This window comes from Lepidothrix coronata, unplaced genomic scaffold (assembly GCF_001604755.1).
Source record: "Lepidothrix coronata isolate B3197 unplaced genomic scaffold, Lepidothrix_coronata-1.0 Scaffold125, whole genome shotgun sequence".
In the NCBI taxonomy this organism is placed as follows: Eukaryota; Metazoa; Chordata; class Aves; order Passeriformes; family Pipridae; genus Lepidothrix; species Lepidothrix coronata.
The window spans coordinates 357904-373253 of record NW_016690305.1 but is presented as its reverse complement, the minus strand read 5'-3'; the positions used below and the strand labels follow the sequence as shown (position 1 = coordinate 373253).

The following is a 15350-nucleotide window of genomic DNA, read 5'->3' as shown; positions in this document are numbered from 1 at the left end:
TGGGTTCTTCCCCTTTTCTTTTCTTTTTTCCTTTTTTCCTTACAAAAAAAAAAAAAAAAAAACATATCAAAACAACCCCAAAACTGTCAAGGGCACTTCGAAAAACCAAACAAGGCCCTGTGGCAGCGGCCCCACTCTGTGCCGGGGGCATGTTCCCCAGAGCTCAGCGCCTTCCAACTTCTTTTGAGTCTGCCCTGGGTTTGGCTCCCCCTGCAGCAGCTCTGCCGGCCACATTTCTTGTGAAGTGTGCTTGGATTGGTTTATGATTGGATCTTGTCTTTGATTTTTCCCCTTTCTTTCTTTTTTTTTTCTTTCTTCTATTTTTTTTTCATTTTGGTTATTTTAAGGGGTTTTTTATTCTTTTTTTAGCTGCTGGCTCTATCTCTTCAAAGCTTTAGCGAAAATTGGGGTTATTTCACTTTTGTCTTCCTTTGGAAAGGCTTTTCTTTGGTCTGAGCATGCCATCTTTGCACCTCACCAATCTTGTGGTTAGTGTCCCTGCCCTCCTTCCTCTAGTGAAACACTTGTCCCCCTCCTCCCTGCCTGCCCCACTTCCTTCCCACTTTTCCCTGCCCTCTCCACCCCTTGGCTTTCACAGCAGCTGCCCTGTGATTTTGAGTGGGCGGCTGCACCCAGATCCCTGTGCTTCTGAGAGCTTCCCTGAGCGTGTGGTCCCGTCAGGAAGCCCTGGCATGGTCCAGCCACTTGTCCCTGGTAGCATCTGAGAAGAGATGCAGTGAGATGGGCCCATCAGGAGACGTTCATTTGGCATCACCTGCTTGAGACCTTGGAGACACTTTGCATGGAAAAAGCCTCGAGCAGCAGCTGGAGGTCAGTGGGAGTCATCAGAACAGGGGAACCTCTGGACTTTGGGGATCGAGGTGCAAATGTAGGGCTGCAAGAGCCCCTGGGCACTCTGGGGTCCCGTTGAATGTCTGAGAAGATTCCTGTGAGGTCGGGATGCCCTGAGCAGCGCTGCCAGCCACCTGGAGTTGCAACCCTCATGGAAGCCTCCTGAAGCAGAGATGTCCTGACCAGCCCCTGCGCCATCCCACCCTGCAATACCCTACGACACTGCATGTCAAGACGCTGGTGGGTGCCCCAGGGAGAGGTGCTGGGCACCCCACACCCCCTCTTGCTGGGAGCAGTGCTGCTAGCTTGCACCTCTCAGCAGGGAGCTCGGCGCCAAAGGTGACTTGTCACTGTGGAGGGTATGGAATGCCACCATGGCCAGACCCAGAGGACCATTGGACAGCTGGCAGTGAGGTGGAGAGAGGCAGCAAGAGGACCCAAAATGCTTGAGAAACAGAGAGCTGTGGCCTGGCAGGAGGTGCTGGCACCGACATGTTGCAGCCATCATGTTGGACCCTAGCACCTCTCTGTGGCAGCATTGGTGACCTGTATGGCACGGAGGACAGCAGGGAGGCTCAGACCTGCCAGGCATGCCATCCATCCCTGTGACATGCTGGCAGGTGACCCGGGACCCCGAAGCTATGTGTGCGAAGGGATGGGGAGGGAGGACACAGGCCACCCATGCTACCAGTCATGCCATGCAGCCTTCCTTCCAGTGGTCCTGCGACACTGTGGGCAGAGCCAGGGCCAGGAAACCCCAGCAGGTTCATCTCTGAAGACTTCTGGCCTCTGTCCAGAACCTCCTCCTCTTACCTCCTTTGCTCCTGACAGCCTCCATCTCCCTCGTCACCCACCCTTCCCCCTGCCTTGCCCCTGTCCTCCCCACAGTGACTCTGCAGCCACCCCCTAGTTGTGTCACAGCACCTCCTGCCTAAGTCCTCCAGCTCTCCACCACAGAGAAGGTCCTCTTGCCCTCCAGCTTCATGGTGGCACCAGTGCAGCCCCCTCCAGTCCTGCCTGCCACGGAGGTGACAGCTGGAGGGGTCCGCAAGTCCAGTGTGCTCTGTGGTGCTGCCTGCGGCACGTGCCGCCCTCCTGCCCACCCTCCCGCCCGCGACACGCTGCCCACCCGCTGCCCCCACCCCCTCGCCTGGCCCTGGCTGCCTTCTCTTTAGTTTTGCTTTGCAGCACCGCGGTCGTGCCCTGAGCGGTGACCTGGGATCCCGGCCGCTGCCGGCCACGCCAGCCGTGCCTGGGGACCTGCGGGTGGGAGCAGTGACCATTCTCCCCCTTTGTTGTGTGTCCCCCCCCTTCTCTGGCAGGGCCTTCGTCTACCTGAGCAACCTCCTCTACCCTGTGCCCCTGGTCCACCGCGTGGCCATCGTCAGCGAGAAGGGTGAGGTGAAGGGCTTCCTGCGCGTGGCCGTCCAGGCCATCTCAGGTAGGAGAGAGTGCTCCCAAAATGTGCCCCTTGCATCCCCTGCACCCCCTGTGCTGGCTCACTCCCATCCCTCCACCAGCGGATGAAGAAGCCCCTGACTACGGCTCTGGTGTACGGCAATCGGGGACAGCCAAGATCTCCTTTGATGATCAGCACTTTGAGAAGGTACAGCAGGGCCAGCTCTCAGTGGGTGCTCAGGGACCCCAGACCTCTGCCTGCCACCACGATGCTCCCCACAGGGACCCCCAGGCTCCTAGAGGTGCAGGCATCATGGGAAAGGGACCATCAGGCAGACCCCAGACCTTGGGCACCCACCCGTGCACCCCGCCCTTGCCTGTGTCCCAGAGGGGCTGCCACAACGTGGGAGGGGAGAGCTGGGGAGTGCAGGGGAGTGTCCTGGTGCTCTAGGGTGCTAGCAGTGGTGCAAGCGGGACCACCTCGGGGATCACCAGCATCCCTGAGCCCCACTTCCGGCACAGTTCCAGTCAGAGTCGTGCCCGTCTGTGGGGATGTCTCGCTCGGGGACCTCTCAGGAGGAGCTGCGCATTGTTGAAGGCCAGGGGCAGGTCAGCGACTTGGGTCCCTCTGCTGATGAAGTCAACAACAACACCTGCGCAGGTGAGGAGGTGTGACAGGCAGTCTGGGAGCAGTCCCCTGTCCCAGAACAGAGCCTCTTGCACCCGCCCCAGCATCAACGGCCCACTGCCCCAGTGTGGGGCTGCTGGCAGACACTGAAGGGGTGACACCCTGCCTTGCTAAGGGCCTCTTCATCCCTGCAGTGACCCCAGAGGACCTTCTCCTGGACAGCCCTGAGAAGCCTGTGCCAGATGGGCCGCTGGAGGTGGCTCTGGACCACCTGAAGCTGGGCAGCATCTTCACTTTCCGTGTGACGGTCCTGCAAGCCTCCAGCATCTCTGCAGAATACGCAGACATCTTCTGCCAGTTCAAGTGAGCCCCCAGTATCTCCCAGCCCTGCATCTCCCACCGTGCTCCAGCCATCACCTGGGAGCTGGTGGTGAACGTCAGGAAGCCCTACCCCCCTACCTGTGAGCCCTTTGTGGATGGGGAGGCAAAACCAAGGGCTGTGGAATGTGCCAGTGCCCTTGTTCAGTTGCTGGCAAAAGGCAGGGAAAGACTCTCATCAGTTTTGGGGAAAGCTGTGCCAGCTAAGGGTGCAGGCGGCAGCCCCAGGGGGAGCGGCCTCTTGTCCTGGTTCCTGCCTTCACTTCCTTCCCTGCTCCAGCATGTCCCCATCCCACAGCCCTCCAGCTACCTTCCTTGCCTCCACAGCTTCATCCATCGCCACGATGAGGCCTTTTCGACAGAACCCTTGAAGAACACGGGACGAGGACCACCACTGGGCTTCTATCACGTCCAAAATGTGCGTAACTCTCCCCTTCCACCCCTTTGCCCGTGTGGCTGCTGGGGTCTCTGCGGGGCCATTGGCTGGATCTTCTCCCCAGGGCAGCAGGTTCCTCCTGGCTTTCCCAGCCCTTCACAGCCACCCAGCTAAGCCAACCTTAGATGGTGGATGTGTGAGGGAGAGACCAAAAGCCGCTGCTGTCCACCCAAAAAGGCTGGGATTTCACAGCAGTGGTCTTGGTGGGGAGAGCATCCCTGAATGGGGGGAGGAATGGGTGAGGAATGCAGGGGACAGACAGGCTTGCACCCTCGCAAGGGTGCTGTTACTGGCTCTGTCCCCTTTCCCAGCTAAACTGTGCTGGCGGTGGCTCTTTCTCTTCTAGATCGCTGTGGAGGTGACCAAATCCTTCATCGAATACATCAAGAGCCAGCCAATTGTGTTTGAGGTGTTTGGCCACTACCAGCAGCACCCCTTCCCGCCTCTCTGCAAGGACGTCCTGAGGTGGGCACCCCTGGGCCAGCCCCAGCCCCTGGCTGCCCCGGGGGCTCCAGGTGCAGCAGGCTGCCTGGGGACCCAAGAAAGGGTGGCCCCAAGGCATAGGTGGGGTTGTCCAGGTTTGGGGATCCCTGGGGATGCTTTAACCAAGCTGGTTCTGTCTGCAGCCCACTGAGGCCGTCCCGGCGCCACTTCCCCCGTGTGATGCCGCTCTCCAAACCAGGTACAGAACCTGGCCTTCTACTCCTGTTCCCGCCCATATTTCCCATGCTGGGTGCAGTGTTCCCTTCCCTAGATGGACCAGTTAGGACTGCAGGGGCACTCAGAAAATGTTCTGTGGGCCAGAGCACCCCAAAGCCCTAGACACTAATTTCTGCAATACTCAGCAGATGCAAAGGCTCCATCTCACCTCCTGCAGAGTGTCAGGGAGGAGGCTCTTTGTCCTGGGTTGCTCAGATGTCCACCTAGCCCCACCGTCCCACAGGGGTGTTGGGGTCCCCTCAGCACTGGCTGCTGAAACTCCAGTTGCAGGGGTTTGGCTGTGCAGTCACCACACCAGCACTAGGGAAGCCTCCCACTGGTTGTCCCCAAACAAGTTGTCCCCAAACAACCAAACTGGTTGTCCCTGGAGCTGCACTGTGTGGTTTGGGATGTGTTCACGCCGAGACTCCAGGCACTTGGTGTGCATCCTGGGGATGGGTGAGGCCAGCCTCATGCTGACACCCTTGGTGCCCCATGCTAGGCAAGGCAAGGGAGAAGGCACGCCAGTGACTGGCAAGCTCCCTGGGATGATTGGCAAGCTCCCTGGGATGATTGGCAAGCTCCCTGGGATGACGCTCTTGTTGCCGCCTCTGCATGTGTTCCCACGGTCCCTGCCTGCTCTGCCCTTTCCCTGCCATCGTGTGCCCCCAGTGGTGGGCTCAACCTCTTAGTTGTCTTTCCAACCCACTGCAGTGCCTGCAACAAAGCTGAGCACCATGACTCGGCCCAGTGCCGGCCCCTGCCAGTGCAAGTACGACCTGATGGTCTTCTTTGAGATTTGTGAGCTGGAGGCCAATGGCGAGTAAGTCCTGCTGGGAAAGGGAGGCAACGGGATTTGCCAAGTGCTCAGCACCTCTGGGCTGGCTGGCAGGACTCTGTGTTACGCCACAATCCTCTCTTCCAGCTACATCCCTGCTGTTGTGGACCATCGTGGAGGCATGCCATGCCATGGGACCTTCCTCCTCCACCAGGTACTCTCTGCCCAAAATGCTGTCCTGGCTCTGACTCCTGCTGGGACCTGTGTTAACCACTGTCCCTTCTCTCTGGCCTCGTGGGTCTCAGGGCATCCAGAGGAGAATCACCGTCACCTTGGTGCATGAAACAGGCAGCCTCATCCGCTGGAAGGAAGTGCGGGAGCTGGTTGTGGGTAAGCCAAGCCAGCCTTCAGCCCCACCAAGTCATCTTCTTGGGCTGTTTCACGTTCCCACGTTCCCACATTCCCATGAGGGACTTTACACCTCATCTCCCCTCCTGCCCTGCAACAGCAAAGTGGCAGCTGCCTGGCAGGTGGCACCAGGACACTGCCTGGGCAGGACACCTCACCCCCTGCCACCGTGTCCGGGAGCTGGACCAGAATTCCAGTGCTGAATGGCCAAGTGCTGGGCAGCTGCTCTCTCTGACAGGGGGGGCTGCAGGCAGGTGGTCTGCCCTTGTCTTTGCAGGGACCCTCACAGGGCCACTGCCTGTCATCTGAGAGGCATCCCTTTGCTGTGTTTGCAGGTCGAATTCGGAACACCCCAGAAGCAGACGAGTCACTCATTGACCCCAACATCCTGTCCCTGAACATCCTCTCCTCCGGGTACATCCACCCCTCCCAGGATGACCGGTGCGTGATGCTTTCTTTCTTGCTCTTCCCCTGCTGTGGTGAGGGATGGACGGGGGCAAGCAGCAGTCCCTCTCTTCCCTGGAGAGCTCTGGGACCCTCTGCAGGGTCCTGCTGACCCATTGCTGCCTTGAGGCAGGGTTTTTCTGGAGCTGCTTGGTGTTCAGGGCTGCCAGCCCTCTTCCTCCTCCTCCCTAAGACTTTGATGTGCTGGGGAGAGCACTACAGGGAATCTGTGTGTGGGTGCTGTTCTCTGGTACCAGCTGTGATCGCCTGACACAGCCAGTTGGTGCCAGTGCTGAGAGGACGTCCCACCTCTGTGGCTGGGGGGGACCTGCCACATAGGCTGTTTTTCCCATTTCCCAGCAAACTTGCTGGAAAGGCCACTTGTGACCATCTGTGTGGAAGTGATGCAGGAAAGCTATTCCCATCGGTGGGGGTGACTCTGGGGATGCCCACCCCTTCCTGCCTGTCCCAGGGTGCTGTGTCATGGAATCATAGAACCACAGAGTGGTTGGGGTTGAAAGGGACCTTAAAGATCATCTCATTCCAAACCCCGCTATGAGCAGGGACACCTTCCACTAGACCATGTTGCTTAGAGGTGTCCCCGCTGTACGTTTGACAGAGTGTGAAAGCAGCAGGACTGGAAGATCTTTATGTCTTAAGATCTCCCTGGCTGGGTCCTTCGGCGGCAGGGGGAGTAGTGGGTGCAGAGGGCACAGCTCTCCTCTGCACCAGGGCTACTGGTGAACCTCAGGGGACTGGTGGGGGTCTCTGGCCAGAATGTGTGGGTGCGGCAGCCGTGACAAAATGGGGATGGTCACTGCCAGCACCAGGAGCAGCAGGACTGGTCCCTGGCTTTGTGCATTGTGGTTGCTGGTGCAGGATCATCGTGGTGAGGAATGGGGACCACATTTTTCTCTTTTCTTTTTTGGGTTACCACTGCCCCGAGGAGGCCTGTCCCAAGGCAGGGTGTTTTGAAGGGGAATGATGGGGCTCTGGATGGGAGGTGCTACCCTGAGCACGCTCAGGCAGTTCCTGGACATGGCAGAGTGACCCGCACAGAGTACCTGGGCAGCAAAGCCAAGTCATGGGGTCAGTGTGTGTGCAAGTGTCGGAGCAGGAGACTTTGTCACAGCCTTGGGGATACAGAAGGAGGCCACATAGGGATGGTCAGGAGAGGAAGGCCTGGCCCAGTGGAGCAATGGTAGCTTTTTCGCTGGGAGCTGGGTGGCTGTGGCACCCACGGGCTCTTGGGGCTGCACTGTGTTTTGTCAGCTCCTGATCTGGCCACTTTGTCCCAGGTGCAGCCAAATGAGATCTTCAGCATGTCTAGGGTAGCCTGGCAGGAGTGACATGCCTCCTGCTCTGCCTTCCACCCCACAGGTCCTGCAGGACAAGGAGACATAGCTTGGGCTGAGGGGATGCTTGGGGTGTGGAGAGGAGCATGGAGACAGGGGGCTTGGATTTTGCATCTGCACGCTCAGAGAGTCTGTGCCTCAGGGTCAGCCCCAATCTGGGGACACAGGCTGGCGTGCATGCCATATCCATCCCATATCCATCCCATGGAGCCCATGCCCATTGTTGGGCAGGGAGGAGGGCACGGCCAGCTGCCCGCAGGGCACTAGCTGCAGTGCCCCCCGCTTCCACCCTGCATGCAGACACGCATGCTTCGCCCTGCAGCTGTGAGGCCAGGCAGAAGGAAGGCAGCAAGCAGGGGTAGTGCCCACTTCATCCTCCTCCCAGCCGCTTGCGTTCCCCGCTTTGCTGCCTTGTGCCACGCAGCCTCCATTGCCTGGAGCAGCTCTAGCTCCCCCTCTGCAGCCTTCCCAGCCCCCCGGAGCCACTCAGAAGGAGGCTGGGGGAGTAGTCCAGCTCTCCCCAGAACCCATCCATTCCTGCATCCAGTGCCCAGAGAGGAGGCCCCAGAGAGGAGGCATGGGGGGCAGTGCCTGGTGTCCCCCCTCGCTTCCCCCAGCTGCTGCTGCCCATCCGAGCCCACACTAACCATGTGATTGTTTTGTGTTTTTGCAGGCAGTTTCTTGATTCGGATATGCCTAGGTATTATTTGTTTCCATTGGGTTTTTTTCCACTCCCCCTTCTTCTCTCCTTTCTTTCTTTCTACCCCCTTGCCTCGGCACGCTCACTCCCGCCGGAGGCAGCATTTGGACATCCAGCCCCTCATCCCTCCACATGCCCCATCCCTCCTCCCTCCTGCCCTGGCACCTCTCGCTCACTTGGCCCCTTTTGCTGTTTGTTTGGGCCACGCTCTGGCTGGCTGCCGCTCCCCCTCGCACGCCTGCATCCCCATTGCCTGATTTTGGTTTTATTCTTGCTTTTCGACTTCGCTACTCTCCCATCTCTCTGGCATATGGCACCGAGTGTGCCAGACCCTCGTTGTCTCCTTCCCCAGCCCCAGCTCAGCCCCTGATGCCACTTGGAGTAGCTGCAGGGCTGGTGTGGACAATGGGAGTTTTGGAGCATGTCCTGTCCTCTCCCAGGCACTCAGTGACAATGGCAGTTGGTGTGGCAGCAGCTGGCCACCCCGGGCACGGTTGTCCTGTGGGTGTAGGTGTGGCACACGGGCAGTGTGTCTGTACGCAGGCGCGGCAGTGGGGGCACACACCCGTACCATGGCACAGACTGTTGTACCCCTGTGTAAAGGGGCAGCAGCTGTTCCAGAACTGCAGGCTTTAGCTGGGACTGCTGGGTGAGCCTGGTGAGTGGCGTGTGGGTGAGAGGCACCAGAGCTGGGGATGTGCCAGCAGCTTCTGGATGGGAGCATCGCCGAGGGCCCGGAGGAGGGGGCGTCTCACCGCTGTGCTCACGGCGGAAGAAGAGGGGGATGTGCCTGGGAGACAAGGGATGGGATGCCCTGAGTTCTGGTGGGCTCCATAACTTTGTGCCTGGGAGGTTGTCCTCTTTACAGCAACTCAAAGCTGGTCCTGCTCAGAGGTGTTGAAGGGCAGAGCTGTCCCTCCAGCTGTCCCTCCAGCTGTCCCTCCCAGCTGAATAGAGCATGGATCCAGGCCCCCCACTGCAGGAGAGGTTGCCCATGGTCTCTCAGCACAGTGATGAGAGACCTGTGGACCAAGGGATGGGCCAAGAAATCATCTGCTGTGTGGGTGGTGGTAGGATGGCTGTTCCCCCCCAACTGGCACCGTCCCAGGGGATTGTGCTGGGTGGGAGCTCTTTGCCCTGCGATGGTATGAGGGTGGTTAAGGGGATAGGGAGCATATGTGCTTGCTTCCGAGCTGCTGGACTGTGAGGAAAGTCGGAGGCTGAGGGTCTCCACCCAGGCAGGTAAGCCTCTGTCTGCCTTCACCGAGCTCCTTTTGGGTTCCCATTTGGGGTCCAGCTAGGCAGGAGCTCCCTTGGCCAGCAGTGCTAATACGGGTTGAGTCCCTTCAAAAGGGGCTCTTCTGACCTGTCGTTTCTCTGTGTGTGTATGTGTGTGTGTTTGTCCTTGGGTCGCCTTCCACTTATAGCATTTCGCTGGGAAATGACACTAGGTATTTCACGCGCACCTGCTCGGTCTGGTCCCTCCTGCTTTTCTCTCTTTCCCCTTTGCCTCTTCCCTTTGCTTTTTGCTCTTTTTCCCCTCCCCTGAGGCTCCTCTTTTCCTCCTCCTCCTTGGGGAGTGCTCTCTTCTCAAGCGACCTGTGTCTGCAAAGCAATCCTTTGCCTTGGCTCTGTCTCACGCCAGGGGATTTTATGTATTTTACACACCTTCTGAAAGCATCACTCTCCCTCTTCTTCTAATGTGAGGGAAATTACAGTTCAGAGCCTCTCCCTGCTCCTGCTGGCTGCCCCCAGCTCTTGTTAAAATTGCTCCTCAGCCACCTGGATGCTGCTCTGGGGACATGCTGAAGTGAGACATGGCTGAGCCATGGCTTCCTGAGGACGCTCGGGCAAGAGCCAGGGCTGTGGCAGCTTTGGATGGCTTTGGGGAGTGGGTGTACCATAAAGCCAAGATTGGCCTGGGAGGGAGCCCTGGAGTGCAGTATGGGGTGAAACAGGGATCCCCCACGCTCTCTTACCAGAGCCACCTCCTGCTTCCCCCACCCTCGATTGCCCACCCAAGGAGGGCAGCTGCCACTCTGGCTCTGAGTGGCTGTGCTGTCCTCTCCGGGACCCTGTAGGCATAAATGAGTGGGACCAGGTGTCCCCTGCTCCTTCTTTCAGCCTGGAAGCCATGGAAGACACAGCAAGGGGCCTGAGGCAGCAGGGTGAGAATGGGGCTGGCGATGAGGGCAGACCAAGAGCCAGGGGAGACAGCCTGACAAGGGCCAGCCACTGAATCATGGTCCTCAGCTTCTTGCTGGGGCCCAGGGCTGGCAGACAGGGGCAGCCCTGGGGAAAGGGACCTGGCTGGTGGGGGGGCTGCACACCCAGAGGTGGGCTGGCAGCAGCCTCTCAGTGCTGAGCATCCTCCCTCCTTTCCCTTCTGGCCATTGTCACCCGAATGGCAGCAGCCGCTCCTGGCAGGGGCTGAGGGGTGCTGTGTGCCCCAGGCTGGAGGGTGGGGACTGGCCTGGGTGCACTGGGGATGGCAGCCCCCTGCTCTGAGCACGGGGATGGGGCATGAACCCTCCTTTGCCCTCCTTTGCCTTCCCAGCCTGCTCTGCCTTGCCTGCACCCCAGTTGAGCCCCCCCTCCTCCCACAGTCCCTGCTCCCCAAAACCCCATTGGCCATTTCGAGGGTGCCATGTCCTCCTCCCACCACACCTTATGCCCTTTTGCTTTGAGCCTGTGTCCTCTGGAGTGGCTGTCCCCACCTGTCCCCACTGCACATGCATGTCTGTGTGTCCTTGCAGGCCTGCTGCAGCGCTGTGGGGGGGACGATGGCATCTTCTTGCTTGCTCGCTCGCCAGAGGTTCCAGGGGGGGTTGTTTTACCTGCCCTGCTGTGTTTCTTTGGCAGGACTTTCTACCAGTTTGAGGCGGCGTGGGACAGCTCCATGCACAACTCGCTGCTGCTCAACCGTGTCACCCCGTACAGGGAGAAGATCTATATCACCCTGTCAGCCTACATCGAGGCAAGGACCTTGGCTGGGGTCATTATACACCAACAAAGTCTGGTATTTCCCCTGCCATTGGGGTGCAGCCAGCGTGAGCTCCTCTTAAGCCAGTGCTTATGGAGTGCAGGGTTCAACTTGTGCCTCGGGGGCCCTGTGGGACCCTGGGAGTGGAAACTGCTGGGCACAGGGGTGGGAGAGACTTGCTGGGCAGCCCCCTGATGCCTCCCCCCTGCCTTGCTGCAGATGGAGAACTGTACTCAGCCCGCCGTCATCACCAAAGACTTCTGTATGGTTTTCTACTCCCGGGATGCCAAACTTCCTGCCTCCCGCTCCATCCGCAATCTTTTTGGCAGCGGCAGCCTGCGGGCTTCTGAGAGGTACCAGGACGCTCCTGCCTTTTGGGGACAGGAGAACCCTCACCCAAGGACTGGAGCTCTCCTTTCACCCAGCAGCCTGGGTGAAATAACTGGGATGTGGAGATGTGGCAGAGCCAGTAACGCTTCATCTCTCTTTGCTCACAGCAATCGTGTGACCGGAGTCTATGAGCTCAGCCTCTGCCGTGTGGCCGATGCCGGCAGCCCAGGTGGGTGCCACGCCTCTGCCCAGGTGTTCACCTGGGTCTGGGAGGCACAGCCAGGCATTTGGCTTGGAGGCTGTGCGTCTGTCCCCCCCAGCTGTGCGTCTGTGCCCACAGGGATGCAGAGACGGCGACGGCGTGTTCTGGACACCTCCGTTGCCTACGTGCGGGGAGAGGAGAACCTGGCTGGCTGGCGGCCCCGCAGTGACAGCCTCATCCTTGACCATCAGTGGGAGCTGGAGAAACTCAGCCTCCTGCAAGAAGTAAGAGCCTGAGCTAGAAATGGGCTGAAATGGTGCAACTGGCAGCTCAGCAGCCCCTCACCCTACTGGTGCTGGGGAGATTCCCCACCCTGCATGTCACAGCCCTCCTGGTTGAAGGAGGAGGCAGGAGCAGGGCTGTGCCACTAGCTCCTGTGCATTGCCGTCAGCCAGATCCCAGCAGACCCAAAGCTAACGAGCAGATGGGGTTAAGGGGGCCTGGGGAGGGGGAAGGGGGCCACTCCTGAGCCTGAGTGCCTGTGCCTAGGTGGAGAAGACAAGGCACTACCTGCTACTGCGTGAGAAGCTGGAGACGACCCAGCGCCTGGGTCTGGAGACCTTGTCCCCCTGCTCCGGTGAGGACTCTGAGTCCCGAAGCACCTCCTGCGTCTCCTCCCCACTCTCTGCCGACGGGGCCCCTGAGGGCCGCACCTCACCCCCTGAAACCCCCAGCGAGAGGCAGAAGGAGCTGGCTGTGAAGGTACCATCCTGCAGCATCCCCAGCTTGCGGGGATGAAGCCAGGAAGTGGCTTCCACTGGGCGGCTGGGGATTGTGGCAGTAGCAAGCCCAAGAGGAGTGGGAGGAGGAAGGTGCCTCGTGCCCCACTGTCCTTCTCCTCTCTCTGCAGTGCTTGCGCCTGCTCACGCACACCTTCAACAGGGAGTACAGCCACAGCCATGTCTGCATTAGCGCCAGTGAGAGCAAGGTAATGCTGCTGCCACGGGCTCTGCGGGGCCTGTGGGGGCCAGGAAGGGTGTGTGCCTGGGGGAATGGCTGGGCAGGGGCTAGATGGGCACTATGGCACAAGTCATCCCTGTTCCAGGGTCTCTGCTCCCTCTGCCTGCCCTGGTATTCCCAGAGCTGGTGGCTCTAAGGACTATGCCAGGAGAGTACCTTGCCAGCCAGGGGTCTTGCTTCTCCCCATATGAGCAGGAGCCTGGCTTTATGCAGAAACTCTAGTCCACATCTCCATTCCTCCACAGCTGTCTGAAATGTCCGTGACCTTGATGAGAGACCCCTCCATGTCAGCTCTTGGGGTCACCACTCTCACCCCCTCCTCGACCTGCCCATCACTGGTGGAAGGACGTTACAATGCCACGGAGGTCAGGTAAGAAGCTGGTGGGGAGGTTCTGATGGCATTCCCCAAGCAGGGCAGCTGTATCACTGGGACACAGTTCTGGCCTATGGATGTTTCCCAGCCATACTCTTCCTACATTCCAGCCTCTCCTCCTTCCCCAGACCCCAGCAGGTTTCCTCCAGGGCAGACAGCCCTGACCTGGAGCCTGTGGTAGAAGGAGAGCAGAAGAAGTCCCCAGCCCGCCGACCTGAGGAGGAGAAGGAGCCCCAGCGTTTGCTGGTGCCTGACATCCAGGAGATCCGAGTCAGGTAGGAGTGACTGGGGCAGCCAACGAGGGGAGTGCCTATGGGCAGGTGGTACCATGCCCTACCATTGCCACCTCCTCATGGTCTGTATCCCACCCTGACCTTGGTCCCTTCTGCAGCCCCATCGTCTCCAAAAAGGGCTACCTGCACTTCCTGGAGCCCCACACCAATGGGTGGGTGAAGCGCTTCGTGGTGGTTCGGCGCCCATACGTCTACATCTACAACTCAGACAAGGATGCAGTTGAGAGGGCCATACTCAACCTCTCCAAGGCCCAAGTGGAGTACAGTGAGGACCAGCAGGCCATGCTCAAGGTAGGGCACCGGGAGCCAGCCCCGCTCCATGCACCCCCTTGAGCAAGAGACTCAGCCCCGGCTCTCCCTCGGCAGACCCCGAACACGTTTGCGGTGTGCACGGAGCACAGGGGCATCCTGCTGCAGGCGAGCAGTGACAAAGACATGCACGACTGGCTCTACGCCTTCAACCCTCTCCTGGCTGGATCCATAAGGTACCGGGCACAGGGGGGAAGGAGGGTGCAGAGAAGCCATTGGTGGGGGTCTGCAGGTAGCCAAGCATGCTCCCTACCCTGCTCCCAGTGCTCTCCCTGGGAGCAGCCCCCAGACGGGTGTGGGGAGCATCTCCTTTACAGACCTGTGTCCGGACAGGCTGTCAGCTAGCAAAACTTGGAACATATTGATTTTGCTTTCAGCTCCTCCACTTTTAAATGCTTCAGTCTAGGGCCAGATCTCAGCTGGTACAGAAGCACTGTTATGCTGAGCTCAAAGCAACATCCATGCCTGGTGGTAGGGATACTGGCCTGTCACTGTTGTTGAGACTGTCTCACAGAGTTTTTGAGACTGTTAAGGAAACCTTCCTATCTGACCATCCAGGAGCCACTCTGGAAGTCACACCTGCACCACCTGAGGTGGGACTGAGACCCCTTCGCAGTGGGAGGTCCCAGTGAGCTGAAAGTGGCTTTGCTTCACTCTCACTCACCGCACTCACAGTCAGACAAGCTTTCCTCACAGGCTCAGTCACCGGTTTCTCATAGCAGAATCTCAGACATCTCAATCCTTAAAATAATTTAATCATGATGCAATAACAAAACAGCAGCTGGAGCTGGGTGCCTCCAAGGAGGGACCCCGAACAAAGGAAACCCTAGGCTTTTATACCCCTTCAGTCTAATGGCATGAAAGTCTGGGTTCCTCAGCTCCTCCTGTGTGTGTCAGTGTCCCTCACCCACCTTGGCCACAGGTCCAGGTGTCCTTTGTTATGCAAAGGGTCAGCAGTTCACAGCCTCTCACCCCAGAGCTCAACCTGCAGCTGGAACTGCAGCTGCACACCGAGCTACCTGCACTAAATGTATTCATTCCTCAACAAGACCATCTCATGGAGTTCTTGAGAGCATCTTAAGTGGCAGGTCTAGAGGAGTAGGAGTAAATGCACAGAAATGTGCATGCTCTGGCTAAAGAGACATTAACTCTGTGTCCCTCCAGTTCTGTCTGGATTCAAGCATCAGCCTGGAGGCAGGACACTAAACCTGGGAGTCCACACCTCTCCTTGTCCACATCTCTAACACCTTTTGTCCCTTGTTTTCCAAATCAGATCCAAGCTGTCCAGAAGGAGAACAGCCCAGATGAGAATCTAACCTGAAAAACACCTTCCACCTCATCCGTCTGCCAACAGGATCAAGATAGCTGATTCTGTCTGAAGACTCCCCATGTTAATGTCTGATCTCTCACACCATCTGCTGCCCCAGCTCTCTGCTCCATGGAAGGATCTGTCTCGATTCACACCTTCACAGGGGAAACTCACTTCCGTTTGTAGCTGCAAAAGCCTGGACCTGCCTGGGCAGGATTCCTTGTGCTCGTGCCATCTTCTGCCTGTCCTCCCATGGGTGACCTTCATATCACACCATCTAACGCTCCAAAAAGGTCCCTGTCAGAGGGGAGGGAGTGAGGAGGGTAGTTTTGGCTAAAAGCTGGTCTTTGATCTACAGAGGTGGGAATTCAGTAAAGCTCAGAGGTGGGAGAGCAGGAGGAATTGCCCCCAGGCAAAGGGAAAGTGGTAGTTTAGGACTTCCTAATTAACTGATA

The 15350-nt window shown here is 58.6% G+C and overlaps 1 protein-coding gene across 1 annotated transcript in view; it reads left to right on the top strand.

Moving 5' to 3' along the window:
* Positions 1–15344, top strand: part of KIF1A (kinesin family member 1A) — a 38598-nt gene extending 23254 nt beyond the window's left edge. Inside the window, exons 20-42 of the mRNA XM_017826179.1 lie at positions 2041–2293; positions 2373–2458; positions 2773–2911; positions 3073–3241; positions 3584–3674; positions 4039–4157; positions 4319–4374; positions 5106–5214; positions 5317–5383; positions 5475–5559; positions 5913–6018; positions 8050–8076; positions 10939–11053; positions 11279–11412; positions 11557–11618; positions 11730–11875; positions 12141–12353; positions 12502–12579; positions 12857–12981; positions 13113–13259; positions 13376–13568; positions 13644–13762; positions 14860–15344. Coding sequence (XP_017681668.1) covers positions 2041–2293; positions 2373–2458; positions 2773–2911; positions 3073–3241; positions 3584–3674; positions 4039–4157; positions 4319–4374; positions 5106–5214; positions 5317–5383; positions 5475–5559; positions 5913–6018; positions 8050–8076; positions 10939–11053; positions 11279–11412; positions 11557–11618; positions 11730–11875; positions 12141–12353; positions 12502–12579; positions 12857–12981; positions 13113–13259; positions 13376–13568; positions 13644–13762; positions 14860–14902 — 2682 coding nt within the window. The 3' untranslated portion in view covers positions 14903–15344. The remainder of the gene's footprint in view (positions 1–2040; positions 2294–2372; positions 2459–2772; positions 2912–3072; positions 3242–3583; positions 3675–4038; positions 4158–4318; positions 4375–5105; positions 5215–5316; positions 5384–5474; positions 5560–5912; positions 6019–8049; positions 8077–10938; positions 11054–11278; positions 11413–11556; positions 11619–11729; positions 11876–12140; positions 12354–12501; positions 12580–12856; positions 12982–13112; positions 13260–13375; positions 13569–13643; positions 13763–14859) is intronic.
* Positions 15345–15350: the final 6 nt, after the last annotated feature.